Here is a 15,342-nt window from a genome sequence, read left to right as displayed (position 1 = left end):
TGAGAAGAGAGAGAAAAAAGGAGCTAGCATGTTGCATGAGTGTTTGAACTTTGGACTCTCGTTGGGCAATAGGGAAAGCAATAACATTCCAAGGGGAGAGAGAGAGAGAGAGAGAGAGAGAGAGAGAGAGAGAGAGAGAGAGAGAGAACTTATCTACAAGAGGGAAAGGGGCATCCCAATCACAAGCATACGTGATTGTTGCAAACGACCTAGAGTTGAAGATGGCCACCTCAAAGCAACTTAGCTTAGAGTTGAAGATGGCCACACCCACCCACACACACAACAACAACAACAAACCCGCTTCTCCATGCCATGAGTCTGATGGGCAAGCCAACTTTCATCACTCTGATCATATCAACTCGTAGTGTGACTTGTGGGTGAGCAACTTTGCCACTCAAGATATGGTTATGGACACTGAGCACCTAGTAACTGAGGAAGGAAAACTTGTTGTGGAGAACTCATTGCTGGTGGATTGTGCTTCCTTGATGATGTGGTTGAATCCTCTTCTCCCTAATAGAATAAATAGATTCCAAAGGTTTGCTCTTAATATGTGTTTCAAGAATAAAAATACAAAGGATGACTTTTACAAGAACATTCTATTTTTCAATATTGTGCGTTACACTCAAGCGGATCGACTCTTCGATGGAACTTAGTCTTTTAGAGAAGAAAGTGTGTGTCCCCCATAGGGTAGAGGGGCCAGTTGTGGTACGGCCCAGAGAAAAGACACATGAACCCTTAAATTTAATATGTTTGGGGACCAAAAGAAGCACAAAAAAGTGGAGTTCAAATGACTAGTTCATTTGAAATAAAGCCTGCTCATTGGCCAGGGCGTGGGTTCAAGATGTCGTGGTTGCATTTTACCTCTTTTGGCTCCCATTAGTGTTCTTATTCATGCCGATTTTTGATACACTTGATTTCGAAAATTACGTCGCGACTACCGACTTTCAAACCCGACCTATCCCAAATTATTTTTCCTGAAAGCTTATGAAAAGGCAATTAAATTGAGCTACTCAGCGCAAAAAATTGAGCTCGGAGGAGGGAGATTCAAGCTCCCCAAGTTACCCGTCCCCCTACTGGCTCCTCTACCCTAGTTAATGACTCTCCGAAACACTTTCATCAAATGTAGGAAAAAATATTAACTTTGCCCTGACCCTATTCAACAAGGTTTACTAGATAGTACATAATTGCTCACAACAAGCTTACGGATTATCCGCATCCGCATGGGTTGGGGTAGAAACCCAGCCGACGTTCATTAGCAAATGATGCCCATGGGTCTCAACTCTGTCGAACAGTTACTATAAGTGATACTCCATCCGAACCCCTCAAAAGTTCTCAAAAGCAAGCTGACTTCTTTTTGAGAAATATATGGACATTAATATAATGTGTTTCTATGCATAGAGGTTTTTTTTAAGGAGAAGGACTCTCAAACTGCTTATGTTTATGTTATTCATAGTAATTTTTTTTCATTAATTTGCATTTCTGGACACAAGAAGCATACCAGAATATTCCTCTATGTCACAGTGCCTCCAGAGTTTAGACCTCATATAAATTATATCAAAGGAGGCCTCCTATTCCTCCGGTTGTGGTTTTGATTATATTGATTGTTCAAGAACAAAGCCACAACTGTGCTTCTAGTTCACAAGAAGTTTTGGACAGATCCTCACAATAATTCTAACATTGTGACTTACCTCAACATCATGAGCTTATGTGAGGGAGGCACCACATACCTAGCTAGATACGATTGGGGGTAGCCCCCCCCCCCCCCCCCCCCCCCCCCCCCCCCCCCCCCAACGCCTACCTCCAATCGTACCTAGCTAGGTATGTGGTGCCTCCCTCACAGAAGCTCATGATGTTATGCATTGTATGAAATAGACTCCGTTTTCTTACATGAGAAAATTTCTAAATCTTCTTGTGGTTATTTTGATTTCCCAAGCAAAAGAACAAAATCATAGGCGTTGTAGGGAAGCAACCACTAAAGGATGCATAAGACGTATAGAAAAGCTGGTTCGTTGTATGGCAAGAGATTTCATCCTCTCATATAACTGTGCAGCTTTGTATGGTCCTAAATATGAATCCACAGTAGGCTTTGTCACACTTGCAAGGAATGCAGCCCATTGTTGTACACTTAAATTTTCTTGCTTGTTGATGTTTTCCACAGCTTCTATGTGTAGGAGTTGGAATTCGGGAGCTTCTGTGAGCGCGCTCTTTAGCTCATCTTCATTTAGGAAAAGCATGGGCATGTTGAACATCTCCTTCTCTTCCATTGTGATTATACCCTGCTTTTACACACACACACACACCCCTTGTAAAACTTGCCCAAAAGAACAAGGAATTTCATGCCCTTAAGGTTAAAACTTGCCCAAAAAACAAGGAATCTCATGCCCTTAAAGTTGAAAGCTGGATTACCTCCTCCACTAATTCAAACCATGCCTGGTCAAAAATCTCCCATATATTATTTTGATGTAGCCGCGCACATTTGTCTATGTTTTTCGAACAGGCCGCTACAAATACGAAAAGCACTCCCCCACTTTTCAATTCATGGGCTCTATTTCTCACAAAGCTCCTTACATCAGCTTTTGCTTGCGAAGTATAGGCATCGAACACATGTTGTGTGGATTTATAAATCCATGTACGGCCACCATTCCATGAAGAAGAGGATCTATCAAGGATACTTGGAGGAACCTGATCAATGTGAAGGTAGAAGCCATGAATCATCCATGAAGGTAGAAGCCATGAATCATCCATGTAGTTAGGTACAAGACAGTAAATATTCATTCAAAGACTCTAATAGCTATGCCTACTTTGAGAAGTACCCCTTAATACTCACTCCTCCCTCATCCCAAATTATGGTTTACCATGAGTCTGTGTTTATGCATATAGATGTCCCATCATTGTAAATATGCACAAAAAATATATTTTTTTTCCACCCATGCACTCACCTTGTAAGAAAAAACAACCAAGCCATGAGCCCGACTTTCGACTACATGGTCACTAGGCTATTCCCTACCTTTGTCATGCCAAAGGCATAACACCCCCCCCCCCCCCCCCCCCCCCCCCCCCCCCCCCCCCCCCCCCCCCCCCCCCCCCCCACCGGGGGTGGTGTGTTGGGGTCGTCACCGACCTGGGCCAAGAGGCCGACTGTCAATGTGGATTGGGGATTCTAAGGCCAAGGGCTATATATGGGAGGTTGGGCGATGAATTTGAGTAAGTTAGTTCCCTGGGCTTCATATTGGTACCACAACTAAAAATAGCCCAAGGCAGGCGTGGTCCTCTCATGCTTTTGCACGTGCATGCAAAGGGCTCTGGAGCTCCTTTTTTGCCTGGCGGGGAAGAAGTCGAGCAAGACGAAGAAGAAATCCCGTGTGTAGGCACCCTTGAGCCGAGGAGGGGAGAAACTCGACCCTTGACAAATTGAGTGCAGAAGGGTGCAACAGGTCGCAAGTCCGAGGGGAGAAAAGATCGACCTTGGAGCAAAGCAAGGCGAGCTACACACTGGTCGCCAGTGTCATCTCTCTCTCTCTCTCTCTCTCTCTCTCTCTCTGGCATTGTTCTCTGTTCGCTAGCGTTTCAATTGAAGCTTTGGAGTTCACACATAAACACCTAAGGCCTTAGGACTTAATTCAGTTAAGGGAGGGTACCCACAACAACATCCCAACTTTTCTATAATTCGCTGATGGTATTCGGCTGAGCTCCGTTCGAGGTGCAAAAAATCACGAACTCGAAGTCAAGGCGTTCAAGAAAAATTCGTGAACTTTATTTTTTGCAAACTCGGCAAATCTACAGAGTTGAGGTGTCGGACATCTCTCAAAATTCCGCTTTGGCATCAAGCACCACCGGTTTTGGAAATATGCAAAACCACCGACAGGTCAAGGGAAATTCGACAATGTCGAATTGAATCCGTTACAGTTTCTTCCAATAACTATTTGCGATTTGAAGGAGTAATTAGCACGGCTAATTATCGACGACGATGGTGCATACTAAGGTTGCGACATCTTTTGGAATCAAGGTATTCTTCTAGTATTCTTTTTTTTTTTAGCAATGCACAATGTTGCCATGGATTCAAATATCAACATGAATTTTGACTTGGAGCGCAATATGCCCGATCCTCCCAATGATGGCTCGCGGCTGGATACTCTCACGAAGGGTACCCGCGAAGCTACGAGAGGAGATGACGCTTATGAATTGCTCGATATCCAAGCGTTTTGAGCACTTCAAGCACATATATCGGTGATGGAAACAAATTTTGCATCACTAAATGAAAATGTCAGTAGATTATCCACTTTAGTGATACAGTTAATGCAACATCAGGCCACAACAACAGGCCAAGGGTCCTGTTGACACACACATGCATGAGCACGTAGCCGATCAGGGACAGGGCCCTCCTGGTCATGGACAAGGTCCATCTCCGGATTCTCTCCACTCTGGAACCGTGAAGGAGGTGGACGAGTTGTTGAAAAATACAAATCCACCAAATTTTAAGGGAGAGGATCGGGAGTGCAATAAGGATGCAGTGAATATCTTTCTCAGCAAGTGGGAAGAATTCACGTCTTACGGCGTACTCCGGATGCAGTCAGAGCGCTGCAGACAAGTCCGACTCTGGAAGGCAAGGCCTATAAATGGTGGACGTCTCTCAAGGAGAAGAATATCATACCACAGAGTTGGACATCTTTTCAGGCTATGTTTAGAAAAGAGTTCGTGCCCACGAATGAGGCAGATAGAAATTGACGTCTTGGGACATGTGTTCCATGCACCAACACCCATCATTGCTTGAATATATCTCGCGCTATCGGGATGTTATCCTCAAGTTGGAAGGACTAGACACCTTTCAATAAGTACGTGGGTTTCTCCGTAGTGTGACGCCAGAGCTTAAGAAGCGTCAAGACTCAGGACCCTAAAACACTTGAGGAGGCTATAGTGAAAGCTCACACTTAGGATGATCCAGATGAGAAGAAATCACATAGTAGTCATGTGCCTGCTAATACACATGGTAATACACACACACAGCATGGGCACAATAAAAGGAAATTTACAGCAGCCAACTGTGAAACAGCTAAAAAACCCAAGGGGTCTTGAGAGCCTCTCTCTCCTGAGGAAATTTGAGAAGGTTAAAATAGAGAAGTTATGTTTTCAATGCTTGGGAAGCGTCCATGGAAAAAAGGATTGTCCCAAGGGGAAATCTGTTGATCAAGGCAAGGAGAAAGCAGTGCACACGGTGCAACTGTTGTCTCTTGAGTCTTCCTCACATTTCTCCGAGATGGAGGTAACACGCACCGAGGTGGTGCATGAATGTTGTATCAGAGACCTAGCAAAAGAATAATATCAAATGTACATCATTTATTACGTCCATCTTACCTTGTGAAGTGATATAATTGTAAAGATGTCTGGTTTCTATGCTATACAACAACATATCTATTGCATTAGTACAACATCTAAAGCTTTAGGAAAGAGTTTAAGTTGAAGAAAGTGATCACTAGATGAGGTAGAATATGCAAAAAGGGAACATAGTCAATTGCATCAATGTCAAATACAAACAGAAAGCTCTCTAAGCATTCACTCACCAAAATCTCTCCATATCATGTGAGTTCAAGACATTATTATAAATATCGCATTATGTGTGTTATATTTACACTATGAGCTTATTTTAAAAATTTCCATTCCCTTCTAGTATAAAGTTGACCTGCTAATATTTTTTTAATTGACAGACATGATATAATACACATTTTGAAAAGTGACCACTTTGCGAGAAGGCTAGAAAGCTGATAATGTTCATACCCAAAATCTAGGGAAGGATTTCACAATTTGCACCTTTAAGGAAAGGACTAGTATGTGACCCGCGCGTTGCTACGGCCAAGGAAACAATGGCTCTATTCTTGTAAAGCTATCTTCTCCTCCAAGTGGAACACTATCAATACTCTCTTCCTACACGTAGAGTCTATCACATTTATAAAAGTGATGCATGACACGACCTTTTAATATATGTTGTAAAGCATTCTTTGATACCAAGATTGGAAGCTTCTCATAGACATTATTTTTCATGAAGTTCTAGCCCTTGTTCAACAAACTTAGGAGTGCTCTAATTCTATCGGGTGTGTGTGTGTGTGTGTGTGTGTGTGTGTATTGCGAGAGAGAGAGAGAGAGAGAGAGATTCTACCTTGATCTAGCAATGCTACCAAGCTTCATTATAGAGATTAGATAAGCTAGCATGGTGTGAAGAGATGAAAACTAAGAGAAGTCAATGTAATAATAAAACTTTTTTTAATAAATGGAGTGGGTTCTAGAATTGGTTTCAATGATAGGAACGCAATTGGATGCAATGTCTCTGCTCCACTCTCTTCTTGCTTCTATCCTTGTACGCATGTATGTATACATATATATCTATATGTACACATAGTATACACACACACACACACACATATATATATACACACACACACATATATATACATATATACATACATACATACATACATACATACATATATATATATATATATATATATATATATATATATAATATATATATATATATATATAAATATATATATATATATAATATATATAACAACACACATATACATATACACATATACATATACATATACATATAATATACACATATCTATACATATATATATACACACACACTATATGTATATATGCTTGAAGCAAAATTTGGTCACTGCATGAAGGTCTGAAGGCCTCTGTCTAAATTACACATGACGTCTCATGCGCGCGCGCATTTAAAAAAGGAGGAAGCGAACTCTTTTTTCTCATTTTTTAAAAATAAAAAGTTTATAGATGGCTATGATTGGTCTCTCTCTCTCTCTCTCTCTCTCTCTCTCTCTCTCTCTCTCTCTCTCTCTCTACCATCGGTTGGATAGATCTTTGAGATCTCATTGGATGTTCCTATAACATTTCAAATTCGCCTTTTATCAAGACATGTGTGTACTTGTGTGTGTGTGTGTGTGTGTGTGTGTGTGTGTGTGTGTGTGTGTGTGTGTGTGTGAGAGAGAGAGAGAGAGAGAGAGAGAGGAGGCGATGTGGAGAGGAAGAAGAGCGAAGAGAGTGAGTGAGAGGAGAGAGAGAGAGAGTGAGAGAAGAGAAAAATAATAACAAAAATAAAACTTTATTTTTATCCATGTTGTGAGATATATCTTTTGGGATTGTTCAGATGGCATTAAAATTTTTCTTCTTCTTCTTCTTCTCTCTCTCTCTCTCTCCTTCTCCTCCTCCTCCCCATAGATATTCACTTTTGCTGAAGACTTATCTTGTAACTTTTAAAGTCACTTTAGATTGTTTCTACACGCGAACATTTTGTTATGTCTTCCTCTCTCCTCCTGCGCGCGTCATTTGTTGGACTTTGCATTTCAACACATTAAATACGGCACTAAAAAATTGTTCTCTCTCTCTCTCTCTCTCTCTCTCTCTCTCTCTCTCTCTTTGATTTTAGATTGACACCCTTGCTTGCCAAAAATTAAGGAATTTATAGATTTTAAAGGATGACCCACATGTTAACTCTTAAAAATAAAAAGAACAAAATATCCAAGAATTGGTAAAAGGTCTATCAATTGGGAAATCTCTCTACCCATTTGGGGTGCTCTCTCTCGTTGATTTTAGATTCGCACCCTTGCCTGCCAAAATTTAAGGCATTCATAGATTTTTAAGCATGGCCTACATGTTAACTCTTAAAAATGAAAAGAACAAAATATCCAAGAATTGGTGAAAGGTCCATCAAATGGAAAATCTCCCTACCGATTTGGGGTGATATTAATGTGAGGGTTGGTCTTTGTCGGACATTTAATCCATTTTCTACGGGTGAAAAACTTTAGCTATCCTTTTAAAAATACACTAATGCCAAAAAATAATATCTTGAAAATTTGAAAAGTGCGTGAGCTCAACTGTAAATCTTTCTTTCTCTCTCTCCCCCTCATAAATGTACATGTGTATATATGCACACAAACAATGTGATGGTCTCTCTCTCTCTCTCTCTCTCTCTCTCTCTCACACACACACACACACACACACACCACACACACACACAAACAATGTGGTGGTCTCTCTCTCTCTCTCTCTCTCTCTCTCTCTCTCACACACACACACACACACACACACACACACACAAGCAATGCGGTGGTCTCTCTCACTCACTCACTCACACACACACACACACACACACACACACACACACACATAACGACCTCTGCATTTGCATGTCATGCATGTTCTGAAGGCGAGATAGCTTAAGTCGACATTAATTAGGCAAGGCTTTTTTCTTTTTCTCAAGCTCTTTAAAAAAATACATGCTTCCAAAATTTTTAAAAACATATCAATAATAGTCTTGAAAAAAGGCCCTTGAAAAGATAAAGCCAAACATATCTTCAAAAATTACATTTCTATTAAACAAAAAAAACACTAAATTTTTTCTTTTTTGTTATATCTTCAAAAAGTAAATTTACATTAAGTAACAAAACCTCCATTAAAGTTATCCCATTTTTGTTATGTGCAATCAAACTCCAACATTTATTTTATATAGAATAGAAAGTGTTTTGATTTTACATTTGAAAAGACTTGTCAGTTCTTACATTTTATAGGGTGTCATTTCTTACAATCTTACCCTTTACTTTTGCATGAAATGACAATCTTACCCTTTACTTTTGCATTTTAGATTAGATGTTTTGTATGGTGTTTTTTGAAATGAACCATGGAGTGACACGTGAATCATGGATGCCCTCTCTTTCTTCAAAAATTTTAAATTGCATTATAAAGAGTATAGATACCCAAAAAGCTTATCAACGGAAAAGGGAAGACCATGTCAAAGGTCCTTTGATCTTTATTTAAGTCTTTGGCATTATTTTTATAGTTCTTTAGATTTTTGCGTTAATATAATTTGAACCATACAAAAGGTCAGTCAAAATCATTCCTTGAAACAACTTTTTTCTAAAACCTTAAAAAACTTCTAAAATATAACGCATGGAATTTTCTAGGCATAACTTAGCTCTATATTTGAAGGTTTTCACATTGAATGTTTTCAGATTTTATAGGTTTACTTTCCTTCCATTTGAAACTTAGAAACAAATTTCAAGTGAGTTCACACTAAGTCTGGGTGTTTTAGCATCCCTATGGAGTGCATTTCAAAAGCAGTTCACTTTTCTCTTTTCCATGTTTTGGTTATAGATCTTTCTATCTATTCCTTGTTGCTCTTAAACCTCTCTCTCTCTCTCTCTCTCTCTCACACACACACACACACACACACACACACACACACACTGACTGTATATCTCTATGGGAGATGGGATCAAAGGCTCACATGAATCTAGAGTCCTGATATTAAGTGAGCGCTCTAGAATTTTTCACAAAAGTACACTTGGGTAAAAAAATAAACTCGGATTGTTGAGTTTGCTTCCTCCCATTGTGATATGTTTGCACGTCAAAGCTTGAAGAAGACCCCACATTCTACGAGCAACATGCATGGGCGATGTGGCCTTCAGAGCATCACTTCAATTTTAAAAAATACCTATCATATTGTGGGTTCAATAACAAAGACGATTTTAATTATTTTATATTTTCTCACATTTTCAGATACAAAAGGGTGTTGAAAAATGATCTTTAAAAAAAGTTTACAAATTAAATAGAAAACGGGTAGGGTCCTTATTATTGGTGAAAAAATCACAACTAAAAGGTTTTATAAATAGCCTTTAAACGCACGCGATATACAAGTTTTACATATAATGACCCCTCCGAAGGATGTGGTTAGAGCACATGGCTCTCATCCCTCAGAACGAAGGTTCAATCTTCTGAGGTGCGTGAAGGGGCAATGGGGGTGAGGTAAATTTGGATACTACTTTGTCCGAGATCTACGAGGCTTAATGATCTTACCGTGGATCCCATCACAAGAAGTTTTGGACAGATTCTCACAATTATTCCCACATTATGACTTACCTCAACATCATGAGCTTTTGTGAGGGAGGCACAACATACCTAGCTAGGTACGATTGGGGGTAGGGGACTGCCGGGCCGATGGGGGGGGGGCCCGCGGGTCCCCTACCCCCAATCGTACCTAGCTAGGTATGCGGTGCCTCCCAAGCAGAAGCTCATGATGTTATGCATACCTCAACATCATAGCTTTTGGAGACACAACATACCTACTAGGTACATTGGGGGTAGGGGACTGCCGGGCCGATGGGGGGGGGGCCCGCGGGTCCCCTACCCCCAATCGTAACCTAGCTAGTATGCGGTGCCTCCCAAGCAGAAGCTCATGATGTTATGCATTGTATGAAAAACACTAAAAAATGCTCCCTTTTCCTACACGAGACAATTTCTAAATCTTCTTGTGCATCTCCTGCCATGCCCATGCGAGATATAGCTATGGCAAAGTTAAACAGAGGCACACACCCCTTTTGAAAAATTCCTTAACAGCTCTCTCTCTCTCTCTCTCTCCACACAGACACACCCACATGCCGTCTAGGTAGGCTCTTCAGAGAAATTTCTAGCCGTGCATGTACTGAAAGAGGAAAAAATAAGGGAGGAGGTGTTACCTGCGAGAGCCAATGCAAAGAGTAGGAGCAGACGACGAAGTCCAGAGAGCCCGACGGGAAAAGGCGGCCATAAAAAGAACCAGGCACTCCCGCTGCGTACATTTTAAGGTGACCGTCCATGCGAATTTGATGGTTAAGCTGCTGGTCGTTCTGCGTGCGGGGACGTTGAAGAGCGTCGAGGGCGAGGAAGAGCGCGTTGAAGTCGTTGGAGGGCAAGTCTGAAAAGAAGTACTGCACCTCCATATCAGCTTCCTCTTCTGCTGCCTCCTCAGCGTCGGCTTCGTCTTCGTCTTCTTTCTCTCTTGCAGTAGCTTCTGCTTCTCTTTCTGCAATATTGTGTTTCGCAGTAGTGCGCTGCATGATGTAGGAGCGCAGCGTTTGCAAGATGAAGAGAGCGCAATCAATCGTATTGCGGCCATAGGAGCAGCCTAGATCCGCCATAGCCAGTTGCTGCTTCCCACCTTTAGCTTCTCTCCTGGAGTGCATCATGAGATGCGCAATGGCCTTCTCCAGCCGTGGCCTGGCTATGGCATGAAAATTGCGGTTCTGCATGGCTGAGTTCTGCGCGTAGCTGTCTTCGCTTGCGCTGCCCTCCATCGCCATGGCCTGCACCGCGGCTCGAGCTGCTGATTTGCTACTACTCGGGCTATCATTACCACCGGCCATATTGCTTGCACAGCTCGGCGATTCCCAATGACCTTCAATTCCCCTCCTCTCGAACTCTAGGTCTCCCATGATGGGCTTGAAGTATTCAAGTCATCAACGTAACCTTTTTTTTAGCCTTTGAATATTATGCCATAGTACAACGCCCTTTGTAGCCAAGTGCTCGAATTTTTTTAATTTTTTTATTATAAAAACATGGAAACATACATATGAGAAATCCTACAGGTAAATTGACCACATTTGACGGTTTTACACTAAATTTCTCTAACAGTTGTAGGTTTTCTCACCTTCAAAATGAAAATTTAGAGGTAAATCTTCAAATTAGTAGGTGAGATTACACTAAAGCTATGTTTTTTTTCCAAGTAGTGATATTACACTTTACTAACATGGCAAAAAACATGAAAACTAACTTGGAAATCAAGGTGGAGATTCACTATGTAGAAATAGAGAAGGAAAAGGAAGTCACATGTGGCCCTAAATGAAGCGACCCAACGGAAAACTAAAGAAAAAGCACACTAAGATTTGTATGGTTTTCTCCCTTCTTCTCCAACACATGTTTTAGCTTGCCAAAAAAGGTTTGATCTTTTGGTATGCTAGGAGGTGGGGCAAATATCTATTTTTGTTGTTGATCAGCTTGGAATTTTTGTTTAGCTTGCCAAAAACGTTTGATCTTTTGTATGCTAGTAGGTGGGGAAAATCTTTTTTTTGGGTCGATCAGCGGTAATCTTAGACATGTCCTCTAGAGAAGGGAGAGTGAGGAATAGAAAAGCAAGAGTAGGGAAAGTGCGTGTTTGTTTCTTTGCTAATTTTGACATCAAAGATGAGGCTGCATTTCAAGACAGCTCGAGAGACCTCAAGCACATCAAGGAACTTGGTGGTGCTCTTGTTAATTAGAAGGCTTGCTTGCCTTGTGAGTCTCTCTATGTATGGAGATCCAAGAGCAAATAAGGCTCCGGTGTGCACTTGGAGTGGTCCTGCTTGCCCCTATAGGCTTATTGGCAGAGCCTGCAAGGCTCACAAAGTCGAGTTATGGGGATCAAAGGGAGTTGGTGCAGCGTCGTGAGGATAAGGTGCATGGAAACGTCGTGAGGATTGCACATAGACAAGGATGATGAGGAAAAGGGGATCTACAAAGAGGATGATGGCAATGGCGAATATCTTCTGCTTTCAAAATCCTACATTCCTTGAAAATTTGGAGGATAAATTAATGGGTAAAAAAAAAAGCAAAACTCACAATTGTGAGTAAATTATATTGATCAAAACCTATTAATTTAATTTAACAAGTGAAAGGGTCACGATAGCTTTCTAAAACAATAAGTGATAAAATCATTACGTTGAGTTTAACTAGAATTATATAAGGCGAAACATTCTTCAAAAATGTCTCTTTTATGAAGCAACCAAGTTTCTTTCTTGCAAAGAAGCGAACCGGAAATACTAGAAGAAATATTAAAATTTATGGATTTTTGAACTAAGTTCTCACATATTTTATCGATTTTCTTTCCTTTACCATGGCTTGATCATACATACATACACATACACACACACACACATATATATATATATATATATATATATATATATCTAAAGAACTCATTAATCTATATATATGTGTTTGATGTGTGTGTATATATATACCAATACGGTCGGCCGTCTTCGACAGTCTCTCTCTCTCTCTCTCTCTCTCTTCTTTTTATCACATACAAAGGGGCTTTTTCTAGTTTTGAACTTTAGCATTCAAATCGCAAATTGCGACACGTACTGTAAAGGGCTCCTCCTGTCGTCATATTATGTTAGTAGATAAGTGTGTGTGTATGAAATTTATTAGAATCATGCAAGGTGAAGTTGCACTTTAATATTTTAAAAGAATAGAATGTAAGAGAAGTCAAGCCATGTGTTTTGAACTAAAATAACGTTTAAGGTAAGTGTCCATCGTGGCACTAATGAAAGTCTCCCTAACCCAACACAACACTAACACTAAGGTTTCTTTTAAAAAGCCAAAAAAAGTAAATTAATGGGTTTTGATGAAACAGACTCAGTACACTGAATTCAATAATAGCAAGAGTACGTAGAAGAGGTGGACATATATTCTTCTGTGTTTTCCATAATTTACTTCTTTTAAAAAGGGATCCCTCTTATATTCAATGGTCCATGTGTATATGACCTTAACAAAGCAATAAACTCTTGGGAGAAATTGTTGGCCTTAATAAAGCATTTAACTCTAGGGTAAAACCCCCAATAAAAAACCAGGTGCGTGTAGAGAGACTCGACGACCCCGGATTTTTGTTCAGAAAAGCTTCAGTTGAGGGACAACAACGCAACAATACTTTCGTGGTTAGAGCATGTGGAATTAAATCTTCACCCTCAGATCTCAGGTTCTATCCTCACTGGTGCTTTGGCTTTTTACCCCCCTTGCAGGTGTCTCCTTATTCGCCCCCCAATTTGTTACATAGCAAAACTTTCATCGTGTCTTTCATCACCTCTGTATAGCCGATCAGACTGCGACTTTTACAGGCGGTAGATGTTGCTTTCAGTTATGCGGTGCGCCCCTCTGAGCTCAAAACAACACACTATGGCGGTCGGAATCTGTTAGCCCGCTTAGGTGGTCTTCTATTGGGTGCTTTACCCTAGGGAGAAATTGTTGACTTTCTTTGTTTATGCTTCTTTCAAGAGAGCCACTAATTAAGCATCTTCTTATGTTTATGTGGGCCACTTGTGAGAGATAATTGACATATTTTATTTCATGTTCCATACCCATAATTGTGAGTGAAAGAGTAATATTAACCCGGAAAGAGATCTACAAGCATCCTGAAGCACGAATGATGCTTTGAGAGATAATATTACATAGACAGAGCTACCTTTTCTCTAGAGTCGAGAGTTACTAGATAGCTACATTTTGGTGTCAAGTAGATCCTAGACCGGATAGGGTTGACTGCTAGATTTCAATCTTAAAATGAGTTCATTTGTTTTCCAATAGAGAAGATCACTCCCCTACTTTCTTGAATAATCTCACCAAAGCTTGACGTCCAAAGGTCTTTACTAGAAATGCACTTGTTCCTATTCAACCCTCAAATTTGAAATTTAAAGGCACATTGCTTTCCTATTCAGCCCTCAAATTTAAAGGTTGACTCTACTTTTCATTTTGAAGGCCATAAAGAAACAATCCTTTCTTTGTAGACAACTGGGAAGGGCATACAACTACAATTTCAAATTTCTATACAGTTCTTTTGAAGGGTAGCATCTTTCTAGCCCTTCTCTAGAAGGATGAGAGGGCTCCCGCATGTGCCCACTAGAGGTGATTATGGAGGGCCCTTAAAAGCAATACAAGCAACCCGTTACCCCATGATGAAAAATCTTTTCCCGAACACAGGGGTGAAGATTGTTCAATTCCAAAAGTTTTCAACAAAAGAATTGATGTCCTTTCAAATACTATTTCTAAAAAATGCCTATCATTTTTTTTAGCATTACATGTCGAGCTTGAATTGCATTAATCACAAAAAGTTACAAATATCCCCAACATATCCTTGGCAAAGGGAACTCCATAAAAACAAGGTGAAAATTCACTCTGGCATATATAAGGCTATTGAAAATAATTTCATAATAAGAGGCTTCTTATGAACTATTTAGAATAAAATATATTCCAAAAGCATGATAAATAATGTCTAACACAATACTCAATGCCTCTCTTTAAAGAGAGAGGTACACAAATGTCAACATCCTCTTACAAGGGCTTAAAAGATTTAAAAAAATAACTAAAGTTATCATAGCTTATAGTGTAGCACTAATCTACAAGCTTTATCCAATGGTCCAGAGATGCACCCAAAATCCAACCCTTTACTAAGGACTATTTAGTAGTGTTTAGGAAAGTCTTTTTTCTTAAGTACCCTTGTTTCCTCCTTCTTAAGATATAAATCGGAACTGCTAGTTTCGAAATTTGTAGGATTTTTGAACTATTTTTCATTAATTTTTGATGGTTTTTTTCCCCTTTTTGTCTGGTTTAAAACCGGCTAATCTTGAATTTGAGCTGGCTCTAGGCTAAGCCAAGATAGACCTTTCTCAAACATTGCTACTTGGTACTTATGTAGTCCAAAAAAGGACGCATCTCCTCAACTACTATTACCTTTTTGGAGTGCCCACTGCCACTGAG

The 15,342-nt window shown here is 40.2% G+C and overlaps 1 protein-coding gene across 1 annotated transcript; it reads right to left on the bottom strand.

The window, feature by feature from the left end:
• Positions 1-1,851: 1,851 nt before the first annotated feature.
• LOC147458968 (gibberellic acid methyltransferase 1-like) lies at positions 1,852-11,256 on the bottom strand. Its single transcript, XM_086509739.1, has 3 exons — positions 10,536-11,256; positions 2,407-2,682; positions 1,852-2,276 (listed from the first exon to the last, which is right to left on the bottom strand). The coding sequence occupies exons 1-3, from the start codon at positions 11,199-11,201 to the stop codon at positions 1,947-1,949; spliced, it is 1,272 nt and encodes a 423-aa protein (XP_086365865.1). The 5' UTR covers positions 11,202-11,256; the 3' UTR covers positions 1,852-1,946.
• Positions 11,257-15,342: the final 4,086 nt, after the last annotated feature.

The sequence above is a fragment of the Adiantum capillus-veneris genome, chromosome 4 (assembly GCF_014529385.1).
Source record: "Adiantum capillus-veneris isolate H3 chromosome 4, ASM1452938v2, whole genome shotgun sequence".
In the NCBI taxonomy this organism is placed as follows: Eukaryota; Viridiplantae; Streptophyta; class Polypodiopsida; order Polypodiales; family Pteridaceae; genus Adiantum; species Adiantum capillus-veneris.
The sequence above is the reverse complement of the archived record's forward strand: the minus strand, read 5'-3'. Positions and strand labels throughout refer to the sequence as shown.